Source organism: Melitaea cinxia, chromosome 22, assembly GCF_905220565.1.
Source record: "Melitaea cinxia chromosome 22, ilMelCinx1.1, whole genome shotgun sequence".
NCBI classification, from domain to species: domain Eukaryota; kingdom Metazoa; phylum Arthropoda; class Insecta; order Lepidoptera; family Nymphalidae; genus Melitaea; species Melitaea cinxia.
The window spans coordinates 8882113-8895584 of NC_059415.1; the positions used below are offsets into that span (position 1 = coordinate 8882113).

Sequence of the window (13472 nt, forward strand, 5' to 3'; positions counted from 1 at the left end):
TGAGTTGACGAGAAAAATGACACCTAAATAATACTAGCCATTTACAGTCCTCTAGTTCGTCTTCAAGATCATCTTCATCTAGTTCCGATTCATCTAGCTCATCATCGTCAAGCTCTTCTAGCTCATCTTCATCCAGTTTTTCAAGCTCCAATAGTTCAATGCCTACCCAAAACCCTGCCCCACAAAACGTTACAACGGATTGTGAAGAAAAGACGTCTTACACCAATTCACCACAAAATACTGAGCAAAATATGAGCAAATTCAGCTGAGAGAGCGACGAAATTACAAGTTTAGTGTGGCCAGTTACAATATTTCTCCAGTATAATACACAGATCTAAGTGACGTCGACCTGAGTGACGACGATGCATTGTAGATTTTAATACGTTGTTTAATAAGCCTGTCAACAGAAGAAATTTTATGTTTGAAAATCAAAGTTCTTCTGACTCTGACTGCAATAATAAACCAAATATTTGTCAGTCAGTTCAGCCTATTGCAATGCACTGCTGGACATAGGCCTCCCCAAGTTCGCGCTAGACATCCCGGTTTTCCGCAATCCTCATCCAGCTTACACCGGCAATCTTAGGTAGATCGTCGGTCCAACGGGCCAGAGGACGTCACACACTGTGTTCGCCAAGATGCGATCTCTACTCCAGGACGCGTCTGCTCCAACAGCCACCGGTCCTGCGCCACAGATGACCAGCCCACTGCCACTTCAACTTGCTAATTCTGTGGGCTATATCGGTTACTTTCGTTCTCTCGCGGTAGTCTCGTTTCTAATCCTATCTTTGAGGGAAACCCCAAGCATGGCCAGTTCCATTGCACGTTGAGGGACTTTATATTTGTGGACCAGTCCCTTCGTCAGTGTCCATGTCTCGGCTCGGTATGTTAACACAGGCAGGACGTATTGCTCGAAGACTTTTGTCTTCAAGCATTGCGGAATCTTTGAAGTGAAGACTCGACGAAGCCTGCCAAATGCCGCCCAGCCCCACCGAATCCGCCTATCGGCCTCCTTCTCAAAGTTGTTGCGGCCTAGTTGGATAGTATGGCCTAAGTAAATATAATCCTGAACAACTTAGAGAAGGGTACCATCGACCGATACCTGTCTCGGTATGAATTGGTTGTTAGACATAACTTTCGTTTTGTCCAAGTTCATACAGAGAACGACACGTCGGGAGGACTCGTTTAGACCGGCTAGCATTTGGCCTAACTCATCTAACGTGTCCGCAAAGATGACGATATCGTCGGCGAAACGAAGGTGAGAGATGTATTCACCGTTGACATTGATGCCTTGTTCAAGATCTTAAAGATATCCTCCAGCGCAGTGGTAAACAGTTTCGGTGATATTACATCTTGCTGTCTTACCCCACGCCGCAGGGAAATAGGTATTGTTCTCTGGTCCTGGACATGAACGGTCATCGTCGTTGCGTCGTACATACATCTCAGTACCACGATATATCGCCAGTCGATATGACATCTCTGCAGAGAGTCCAGGACAGCCCAGGTCTCGACACAGTTGAAGGCTTTCTCGCAGTCCACAAATTCCATACACAGCGGCTGATTATATGTCTCTGTCTTTTGAATAATCTGTCGAACAGTATGGATGTGGTCTACGGTGTTGTAGCCATTTCGAAACCCAACCTGCTCTGGTGGTTGGAATTCGTCGAGTCTTATGGCGAGACGATTCAAATGTGCAGAAAATATTGATTCCGACGGTATTTAACTTAGGGTTTCACCAACCAAAAACAGGTCAGTGTAATCTATGTGTATCATATGATAATTCAAACAATGAGCAAAAACAAGATGATAGACATTATAAGAAAGAAGAGACTGCTGATTTTTATACTATTTACTAGCTGACCCCGCAAACTTTGTTTTGCCATATATGTTATTAAACCCCTTAATCCCCCCCCCCTTTTAACTTAGGGGTATGAAAAATAGATGTTGTTCGATTCTCAGACCTACCCGATATGCACACAAAATTTCGTGTGAATCGGTCTAGCCGTTTCGGAGGAGTTTAACTACAAACACCGCGACACGAGAATTTTATATATTAGATTATTTGTGGTTAGTAATTATTTGTGATATTAGGAGATATTTACTAGAGACTAATTGTACCTAATTCTTATAATAGTGTATAGTTTTTGTTTTGTTTAAAAAACAATATTTGTAGCCATAAAGAGATATATAAATATGAGATGATTAATAAAATTTTGTTTAATTTAAAAAAAAGGTGATAAATTTCAGTTTTCGTTTTATAAAAAAATGATGCATTAATACATACAACGTCATAATTACAATTAAATAATCATAAAACGAAACATTGTCATTTATTTTTAAAACTTTTTGTTATGTTTTAATACTAAAGAGAATTTTTTTGAAATACTACCTAAAATATTAAGTAATTTTTGGCATAAAGAGATTTAAGTCGGAACTTTTTTTTCATCTCCATTTTACAGCTATTATAGACTGTAACACAGTTGTTTTTCTATTATTCTATTAATCTCTGTACTTTAAACTACTGATATCAATAGTAAAAGTCATTAAGAGCATTACAAATAATTGGTAATTTTTAATCAAACACAATGCGGAAAAAGTGCTAAACTTCAAACGCCAATTCCCACAATTTTCGATTTTTGAGTTACATCTTTGTTTTATTAAGGGTGCGATATATTTACCTCTCTGTGATTTAGTTCGTCGCGTTAAGAAAAAATTAATATTCTCTTATTCTATGCTCTTTTAATATAATTACATGTATATATATTTATTACATATTTTTTTTAACACGCGACAGTACAACACGTTGCTATTTTTATATTTTACTTCAGTTGTCCTTATATAACTGTGTCAGTAAACAAGCGTACGGCTCACCTGATGGTAAGAGATTACCGTAGCTTATAGACGCCTGCAACACCTGAAGCATCGCAAGCGCGTTGCCGACCTAATCCTCAATACCCCAGGAGCAGAGCTCCTCACCTTAATCACCAACAGGAACACAATACTGCTTGAAATCAGTATTATTTAGCTGTGATCTTCTGTAAGGTCGAGGTACTACCCCACTCGGGCTGCTCCATATTTTGAGCAGGATATTCCTGCTGTGCCCTACCTCAGTTAAATATTATAGAAAATGGATCAATTAAATATATATTATATTGGATGTCAACTTTTTGGATGGATGGTTGATGGCGAAATAACGCGAGAACCACTTGACGAAATAATCTCCTTTTTTTAGGCCAATAAACTCGTATAAGAAGTTAAGGGAAACTTAAACAAAATATTTCTAATGCTTCTAACGCACACACACTTCAGCCTACCGTAGTCCACTGCTTGACATAGGCCTCCACTCGTTCCTGCCAAAAATGGCGTGAACTCATGTGTTTTGCGCATAGTCACCACGCTGGGCAGGCGGGTTGATGACTGCAGGGCCGACTTTGTCGCACTCAAGACGCAGCTGCCCGTCTTCGGCCTGTGTGTTTCAAAGCCAGCTATGGATAGTTATCCCGCCTTCAGGCGGATTTTTAAGTTCCAAGGTGGGAGTCGTACTGTGTTATCCCTTAGTCACCTCTTACGACACTGACGGGAAGAGAGGGGATGGCTACATTCTTTACTGCCGTAACCACTCAGCATATATAGTTGGATACCTTCATCAAATAGTGTTATCAACTACTGATAAAACAGGCCCTTTGTGTTAATAACTTAATAACCGACAAAGACCTTTAAATTTAGGTGTATTTGTTTCTTTTACCTTGACACAGAATATAACTCGTGACATTGATGGTATTTTTTAAGATTTGTTTATGTATTTATTGTTGTTTATTTACATAAGTCAGTATTTTTACATGACCTATTGAGGACAGTTATTATCGACGTAAATATTTGAGTTCAAATTTCAAGTGTAAAAGAAACATGCGGTAGAATCTTATTTATTGTACAAGTGCAAATGAAACACGATTTACAAACTGATTTATTGTACACATACCCTAGGATAATAAGATAGCAAGCTCAATTTTTGAAGTCGGTGTAAAATGGCTTCAAGTTTAAACCATTTTATTTTGAAAATATAAACAGCAAAAGTATTTTGACTTTAATTCCATCTAGTTAGTACTTAGAATTATCTTAGGATATACATAGAAACTTGATAGACGTACGTTTCAGCCTGTAAGATCCCACTTCTGATCATAGGCCTTTTTATCCATGTGGGAGATGGATCAGAACCACCACGCTGCTCCACTGCGGGTTGACAGATATATTCCCTACTATGAGTAACGATCGCTATCAGGTGTATATGATCATCCAAACCAGAAAGAAATATGATTACAAATATAAATATCCGGTTTTTAAGCAAGTACTTGGCTCAGGCAGATCGATGGTTTGCTGAAACGTCCAGCATAATAAAAATGAAAAATAAGAAAATTGAACACACTACAATCCTTACCTCTGGACTACACCTAGCTTTAATAAGCAGTGAGTTTTAACTGAGGTAGGGCACAGCAGGAATTTCTTGCTCAAAATATGGAGCAGCCCGACTGGGGTAGTACCTCGACCTTACAGAAGATCACAGCAAAATAATACTGTTTTCAAACAGTATTGTGTTCCTGTTGGTGAGTAAGGTGACCAGAGCTCCTGGGGTGGATTGGGGATTGGGTCGGCAACGCGCTTGCGATGCTTCTGGTGTTGCAGGCGTCTATAAGCTACGGTAATCGCTTACCATCAGGTGAGCCGTACGCTTGTTTGCCGACCTAGTGACATAAAAAAAAAAAAAAAGTCACAGTCGATCTTTAGTCTCATACCTAACAAATCGACCGTAGGGTAAGCTTAACGCATGAGGTTTGAATTGAAACGGGCAACTAAGAACCAGTCGATACCGTTTACTTTATTATATATGTAAGAAAAAACAATTACTCTAAACAAAGGGTGTAAGTACCTATGTTTCACGTGTTCATCACGTTTTCGGACACAAGGTCATAATAATTAACTATTTCGATTGCCAACAATTAATGTAAATACCTTGATCTAGTTTATTATCATTATGATAAAACTACGATGGCTAGTTTTATGGGGATTGGTAGTGGGGTTTTTACAGCATTATATTGATGTGTAAAATCATACTTTCAAAATTATTAATTATAAAATTACATAGCATTTGACGTAATGTTTATATTGTTTGGTCATCTTACTTATAAAGGGTCTCATTACTTAACAAGCTGTTACTACGGGTTCTTTCGTGATAACACGATCTGACTTACTTGGGAGAGGCAAAAAAACCTACACGTCATAAAAAGTATTCAATTGCCCAGTATGAGCTGTAAATATGCGAGTTTAATTCAAATTCATACAGTAGTCTTGGAGTGATGGAGGGCAAAGATACAGATAGGTAGAAGACAGACAGATCAAACCTATGTATATAGTTTTGACGTCAGTATTGATTATGATTTTCCTCTATTTTTTTTTCCATATATCTATACATATAATAAAATGGTCGGAAAGTCAAAATAGTACATTGAATATTTTTTTAATAGAATACTTGGGGTGTGAGTGTAATCTACAATAGATACCGAAGCCAAAAATATAGTTTTTAGAATTTTTGTCTGTTTGTCTGTATAAACTCAAAAAGTTCTGCATGGATTTACTTAAAATTTGGTACGAATATTATTAAGAAGTCGGGTCAACATATAGACTAGATATTATCACGCTATCACCTACGGGGAACGAGCACGAACCTTTATTTCTTCAACGCATTCTGTAACAACGTGTAATCTAACGACGCATATTTGAATGTTGTTGTTATTATGTTAATAACCATGCTATAAGCTAGCTTCACATTATAAAAACCACGCAATTGTCGAATTGAATAATCTCCTCCTTTTTTTAAGTCGGTTAAAACATAGAGTCAAGTTTATCTTGCAAGAGTATGAATAATTTACGACCTCAGATAGCTTCCACTTTATTTTAACACTGGATCTAAGAATCTCATTACTTACTGTGCGTTATTGTACTGTTAAGTTGTAAGATTGAACTATTGCAGGCGAGATGGTCCATCAAATAGCAGCTTTAATATTAAACCAAAGAGCTTATTCATTTTTATTTTTCATCCCGAGATATTTTCAATGAGAAATGCTACCACTATTTAAGTACAAGTATCCCATGTAAACAAGATTTGTGTAATTGCTATACATATGAATAATAAGTTAGAAAGGGCGTTACGAATACTATAAAATGGGATTTATAAATTTATAAAATAATATTGAATGTTTTAAATTTCCAAAATTTACATAGTTAATGACATAAAACTAAGATGAAACGGTGAACATTGAAAACTTGCTAAGAAAGAGGTATCAGAGATATGGCTGTTAATATTCGGCCATCGGTCTTGCGATGGTACCGATGCTATAAATAAATTGCAAACAATTTTTCTATAATAGTAAAAAAAATAAACATAGGCTACGGCGCAATTAGATAACAAATTCAAATTATTGTTCCTCTTATCAAAATAGTAGCAACGAACTCTTTTATTTATATTTGTTTTATAGTTTTTTCCACTTACGATAAAATAATAATAAATAATGACTTATCTATAATATAATCTTTATCTTTAAATTGGTGTGAAGGTCCATCATTATCAGACATTTGATAATTGTGTTGACCCAATAATCTTTCTTTTGTAACTCTCAGGTATAAATGATGTTCCGTTAGTGGTACTGGATGCCAGTGCGTTTAGTCACTCATGATGTACAAATTTCTCATATTAACACTTTTTGCCAGCTATGCTGGTAAGATTATTCATTTACTCTTTTAATAATTAAACTTTTAAACTTTAAATTTTTAGAGCCTTTTTTTATTTTTACTTATAAACGTTTTATTTTTAGTTTCAAAACCTTTTCTTGAAGATATAAGGATCGTTGGAGGTGAAGATGTAGACATAACAGCAGCTCCGTACCAGGTGTCAATATTGAATAGAGGAAGGCACTCCTGCGGTGGTTCGATCATTGACATAGATCTTATATTAACAGCAGCGCATTGTTTAGTTGGGTAAGAAAGGATTTAATAATATTTGAAATACAAAACTAAATAACAGTTCTATCAGAAATATACTTAAAATTAAAATGTTCTAATAGTAAGATCTTTAAGCCATCATTTGAAAAATAATTAAATTTTACAGAATACTTTGATTACATGAAACTTATACCTATTATAAAAATATATTGTAATTTTAAAAATAATGGATAGTTAAAAATATAATTATAATTTTGTATTTTATAAAAAATAAACTAATATTATTATTCATTTTACTTACCATTTTCTAAAAGAAATTTTGTAAACGTAAGTAGTATTTATTACAAGATATGATATTTTTCAGTTCAAAAGTATTATCAAATTTTCAAATCTAAGCTTTTCATAGCCGTTTAACCTGCATCAATTGCAAAAATTACCAAAAAATGCAAAAGAAATCACAATTTTTCTAATGCTCGAGTTCATTTTAGTACGTCACCGAGTTATCTACAAATTCGCGCTGGATCATCATCTAGTACTAGTGGTGGAAAAATTTATCAAGTTGGTGATCTAGTATGGAATCCAGGCTTTTCTTATAGTAAAATGGATAGTGATGTTGCTTTAATCTGGCTGTCTGAACCTTTGGAATACGGACCAAGTATTGCTCCTATAGATATGTTTAATGATGGAGAGGAAATTAAAGATGGTGAACTTACAGTTGTTACTGGATGGGGTAATACTAGGGTGAGTGTTCAATAATGCCTATATTACATATATAAATAGTGTTTGATCCTAACGGTTACTGTAGCTTGTAGTTGTCTGCAATATCAAGGGCATAATTTTATATAAACTTACCAATGTATTATGTGTTAATGTATATTTTTATCTTTATATACACCAGGAAGAAGGTGGTACACCCAGAACATTACAAATGGCACTAATCCCTAAAGTTAACGAAGCAGTTTGTGGTAAAGCCTACGCTCCACTGTACAGCATTACACCTAGAATGATTTGCGCTGGTACACCAAAAGGTGGAAAGGACTCTTGCCAGGTAATGTATTGTTTAAAGATTATTATGTAAGCAAGTGGAAATATAGTGATAGTGGGTGCATTTCTTAGGATCTACAATACAAAACGTATATTATATTATCTTAACTTTTGTTAACGACACATTTTTACGCCTATAAACTAAATCAAGTAATTAAACTGATAGCGAAAGTCCTTTTTCTGTGCCTATATAACTGGACAGTTAGTATAATACATAGATCGAACGTAGATAACTACGTTATAAACTATAGAGAATACAATATAGAACCTTAATTGAAACAGACTACCCTTCTGTCCGTATTAAAAAATGGAAAAGAGCATAACCAGACGGTTTTGTACACTAATATTATCTGTATTACGAGTACCTTTGAAAACATAATGCTACACTTAGTTTAAGATATTGAAGTCTTATTTTTTATTAGTCCTAGTAATCCTACTAATATTTATAAAGCGAAAGTTTGTATGTATGGATGTATTGATGTTTGTTCCTCTTTCACGCAAAAACTACCGAATGGATTATAATGAAAGTTTACAGTCACATAGCCTATACATTAGAATAACACAAATGCTATAATTTTTTGAGATAGTGTGTGAATTGTCTAAAATATAACGATAATTGTTAAGTAAGTCGGAAAAAAATTCCCATTTGCGAGCTATTCTGGCGTACGCTGCAAAAACTGTGGAGTTTACGTGTAGGGTAAAACCGGGATAGATGCCGCACTTTTTGAAATAGTCACCTAATTTTAAAAATATGATTTTTAAACGAATAATTTTTATTGATGTAGCTAGCTCAATCCTTTATGTTGAATTATGACTATTTTTTTTCAACCTAGCCAATGCAGATTAAGCAGAAATTAGCTTTTCGTGAACCCTTTTTTTTGAGGATAGATGCCTACCTATATGGATAGTTGCCCCGCCATGAAAATAGTGAGTAGGATAGATGCCCTTTAAACCGTGTAAACGAAAAACCCAAACCAAATGTTAGGTTAGGTTAGTTCTACTCCTAAAACATCGATTGTCTCCAAGAAACATGGGCCATAGCAATGAAAAAATTTTGGGTTTTTTTTATATCTTTTAATTGTTATAATTAGAATATAATTTATATATCACACAGATTACTATACCTCATTAAATTTTTAGAGCTTTAACTAAAATATAAATTCTTAAGTTTCAACATGATATATATATATATATATATATATATATATATATATATATATATAATTAAATTTTACAAGCATTTATTCATCATCATCTTCCTGCCCTTATCCCACTTTTTCGGTCTGCCGATCGCTCTTCGCCCTTCGACATTCGTCCCTAACATTCTTTTACCAACATAGCGTTCATCCCTTCTCATTAGATGCCCATACCACGCTAACCTATTGCTCCTCATTTTCTCTGTCACGGGTGCTACTTTCAAACTTCCCCTTATATACTCATTTCTAATCCGATCTTTCCTCGTTACTCCACACATCCATCTTAGCATTCTCATCTCGGCTGTGTGCACTCTTCTTTCATCCGTCACTTTTGTTGCCCAACATTCTGATCCATACATTACGACAGGTCTTATGATCGTTTTATAGATTTTACCCTTAAGTTTAAGGGGCATTCGTGGATCACAAGCTGTTCCAGAGACCTGTCGCCATTTCATCCATCCCGCATTTATTCTATTTTTCAAGTCACGGTCTATGTTGCTGTCATTTTGTATTAATGACCCAAAGTACCGGAAGTCGGAGCAGACTAGTAGGGTTACACCATCCAAGGAAATATGGGAAAAACCGGACAAACCGCTGAAATTGCAGAATAAGTGCTCGGTTTTAGATCTACTTATTCTCAATCCCGCGCCCTCCAGTCTTTCCTGCCATTTTCCCAGTCTACTCTGTACCTCAAGAGCATTATCTCCGACAAGAACAACGTCGTCAGCAAACAGCATACACCAGGGTGCTTCCTCCTATATGTCAGATGTTAGAACATCCATTACTAGGAGGAATAAATACGGGCTTAAAGCCAACACATGGTGCAAACCTACAGCCACATTGAATTTGCCAGTTACTCCGGCTTCGGACCGGATGTGGGTGCTAGCTCTATCATACATCGCCTGAACAAGTCGTACATACTTCTCCGGCACTCATTTCCCTTTCATAGCCCACCACAGAACCTTACGGGGGACTCTATCGTATGCCTTTTCCAGATCCACGAACACCATATGTAAGTCTTTTTGTGCGAGTCGATATTTTTTGGCAGAGTTGGCGGAGTGCAAATATGGCGTCCGTAGTTCCCCGGCCCGGCATAAATCCATGGTTCTGACATTCTTCTCTCATTCGTCGCGCTATCACTTTCTCCCATATCTACAAGTATTTATTCAACAAGAGTATAAATTCTTAATTGTTGGTCTAAAATATTCATATTAAGTGTCAACATGCACATTGCACAATCATACTTTCTCATCGAAAGCTGACTGTAGGTTTCCTATAGTCCAAGAACATACTCGAGTTCGAATTTCTTCCTTTCTTTTATATTTTCGTGGCATAGTTCTGCTAGAATCAGTAAAACATCCAAACATAAATATACGTAAATACATAAAAAATATAACAGACACAAAAAAAAAATATACATATAAACTTACTCTGTATATGGTGAATGAAGTGATAAGGGCACCCTAAGGGCACCTATACCTCAAAAAATCAGGGCAACTATCCTTTGTGATTGGGATAGATGCCCACGTATTTTTTAAATAAATTATAAACAAAATAGCATCTATTTACAACTATATGCAGACTCAATGACCCAGTATATAGACGTGATAAAAAATATAACGGAATTTATTACTATTTATAAAATTATACAACCTTAAATACTAACCTTTAAAACTTTGACGTGTTTGTAAATTTCGCCACGGAGAAAATTACACGCACGATCCAAACGCGTCCTTGCCACACGAATATTTGTGGATATCTGAGGTACGGGGTGACTTCGACTCCTACTTATGCGATTAATTTTTATTTGTGAGTTCGGGATGTTAGGTTTTTAGAACATGAGGCATCTATCCCACTGCGGCATCTCTCCCGGTTTTACCATATATAATGTATAGGAGAAATATTTATCTTAATTAATCCTACAAAAAAGTCCGCGACAGCATATATCTATCTTTTATGAGTAAACCATTATCGCCAAAATAGTGAACCATAAATACAATAAAAATTGATAGTACATTTCTAATGCACATTTGGTAGTAACAAATTGATTTTTATATCAAAATAAATATTTTTTATTAAACATTGTCATTTACAATACACAATTCAGACGATAATTAATCAATACAAATAAATAGAATTGGAGTGTCTGTTTGTTATATTAAAATAACCGCTTTTTACTAAATGCATATGGAAGTATACACGGTACATATATCAAAATAACATTTTCTACAATTTTTACTGTCTGTCTGTCTGTTTGTTTCAGCTAATCTCTGAAACAGCTGGACCGATTTTGATAGGACATTCACTGGCAGATACCCGATGTAGCAAGGAGTAACTTAGGCTACTTTAATTTTATAAATTTATTTATTTTATAACTCAGCGAACTGAACAATAACTTTTTGTTAAATTCAACGCGGACGAAGTCGTGGCAATTCGCGGCGAATTTTACACTGCCATATTTTTTTTTTCGTGAATATATCTATTGTTTGTGAATTTTCCTTTATACGAACTCTGTCCAGACATTAACAAACATAAAATCGAAATGTCCAATTTAGCTTAGTCGTTTGGAAGTTACGTTCATACATACATTTCAGTAATTTATTGAAGTGAAACTTCGTTACAATCGTGATTTAAAACTCAATGAAACGAAAATGTATCACGATAAGGTAACGACCACATAAATATATAGGAGAAAATGAGATTGAATACGTTACTGCTCAAAACGCGTAAGCGACGCGTTTTTCATGACGCTTACGACCTTTTTCACGTGACTGTGATCATTGTCGATAGAACAAATCGCAGCGGTCTGCTTTCTTACGACTTTTCGGAAGTTTCAATTCGTTTTATTTATCATCATCATCATCATCATCATCATCATCATCATTCCAGCCTATTGCAGTCCACTGCTGGACACAGGCCTCCACAAGTTCGCGCCAAAAATGCGTGAACTCATGTGTGTTGCCCATAGTCACCACGCTGGGCAGGCGGGTTGGTGACCGCAGGGCTGGCTTTGTCGCACCGAAGACGCTGCTGGCCGTCTTCGGTCTGTGTGTTTCAAAGCCAGCGGGAAGCCGACCGATGGCGGGATAACCATCTAATCGCTGGCTTTGAAACACACAGGCCGTTTTATATATGTAAAGTATCAAACTGTTTGTTTTAGGGTGACAGCGGCGGTCCACTGGTACATAACGGAAAACTGGCTGGAGTTGTATCTTGGGGCTTAGGCTGCGCGAGACCTAAGTACCCTGGAGTCTACGCTAAAGTGTCAGCACTAAGGAGTTGGATCGACGAACAAATACTTGATCTTAAGCTGAAACACGTCTTCAGAATGTAAAATGGTTTTTAATGTAACCATTAACTTGAGACATATAAAAAAATGGACCGTATATGATAATGGAAACTGTGTATTTTTTTAAGTTTTAATAAATAAACATTTGTCTATTAGCGTTTTTCGATGATAATAAAGTTAAAAAATATGGGTTTTTTCCCTTTTTTTACAAAGTCTATTTTTTTTTAAATTAAAGGAATCTATCATACGCTATTTGGCGTTACAAATAATTGATAGAAGACGATTCTGAACATATAGTAGTAGTTTCGATGGAACTTAGAACCTGATATACGAGTAGGTACTTAACCGTTTTATCTTATTATTTGTCATTGGCATAAGACCTGGTTTCTGTGTGGTTACAGCATTAAGAATATAGCCACCCACTCTCTTCCCGTAAGAGGCGACTAAGGGATAACACAGTTCCACTACCACCTTGGAACTAAAAAAGCCGACTGATAGCGGGATAACCATCCAACTGCTGGCTTTGAAATACACAGGCCAAAGACGGGCAGCAGCGTCTTCGATGCGACAAGGCCAGGTCGTCAACCCGCCTGCCCAGCGTGGTGACTATGGGCAAAACACACGAGGTCACTCCATTTTCAGTGCGAACTTGTGGAAGCCTATGTCCAGCAGTGGACTGTATTAGGCTGAACTGATAAGGCCTAGGCCCTCATCGTTACGTAGCCTCTGTAGCACAGCCTTTGCAACTGATTTGTTGCATTTTTAATAGATTTTTTCAGGTTGTGCTAAAAGACGATTGTTGTCGAGGCACCTACTGCTCGGCTGATAAGGCTAGCTGTACCTACTCGTAATAAGCCAATAACATTATTCAACTCTGTCTGTTTGGTCTACTAATATTGGTAAATTCGTTAAATAATTGCCTATTCCAAAAATTATAATTTCGTAAGCGAGAT

At 36.2% G+C, this 13472-nt stretch overlaps 1 protein-coding gene across 1 annotated transcript; it reads left to right on the top strand.

The window, feature by feature from the left end:
- Positions 1-6666: 6666 nt before the first annotated feature.
- LOC123664551 (vitellin-degrading protease-like) lies at positions 6667-12726 on the top strand. The gene is made up of 5 exons (XM_045599082.1): positions 6667-6767; positions 6864-7026; positions 7479-7731; positions 7889-8038; positions 12391-12726. The coding sequence occupies exons 1-5, from the start codon at positions 6722-6724 to the stop codon at positions 12562-12564; spliced, it is 786 nt and encodes a 261-aa protein (XP_045455038.1). The 5' UTR covers positions 6667-6721; the 3' UTR covers positions 12565-12726.
- Positions 12727-13472: the final 746 nt, after the last annotated feature.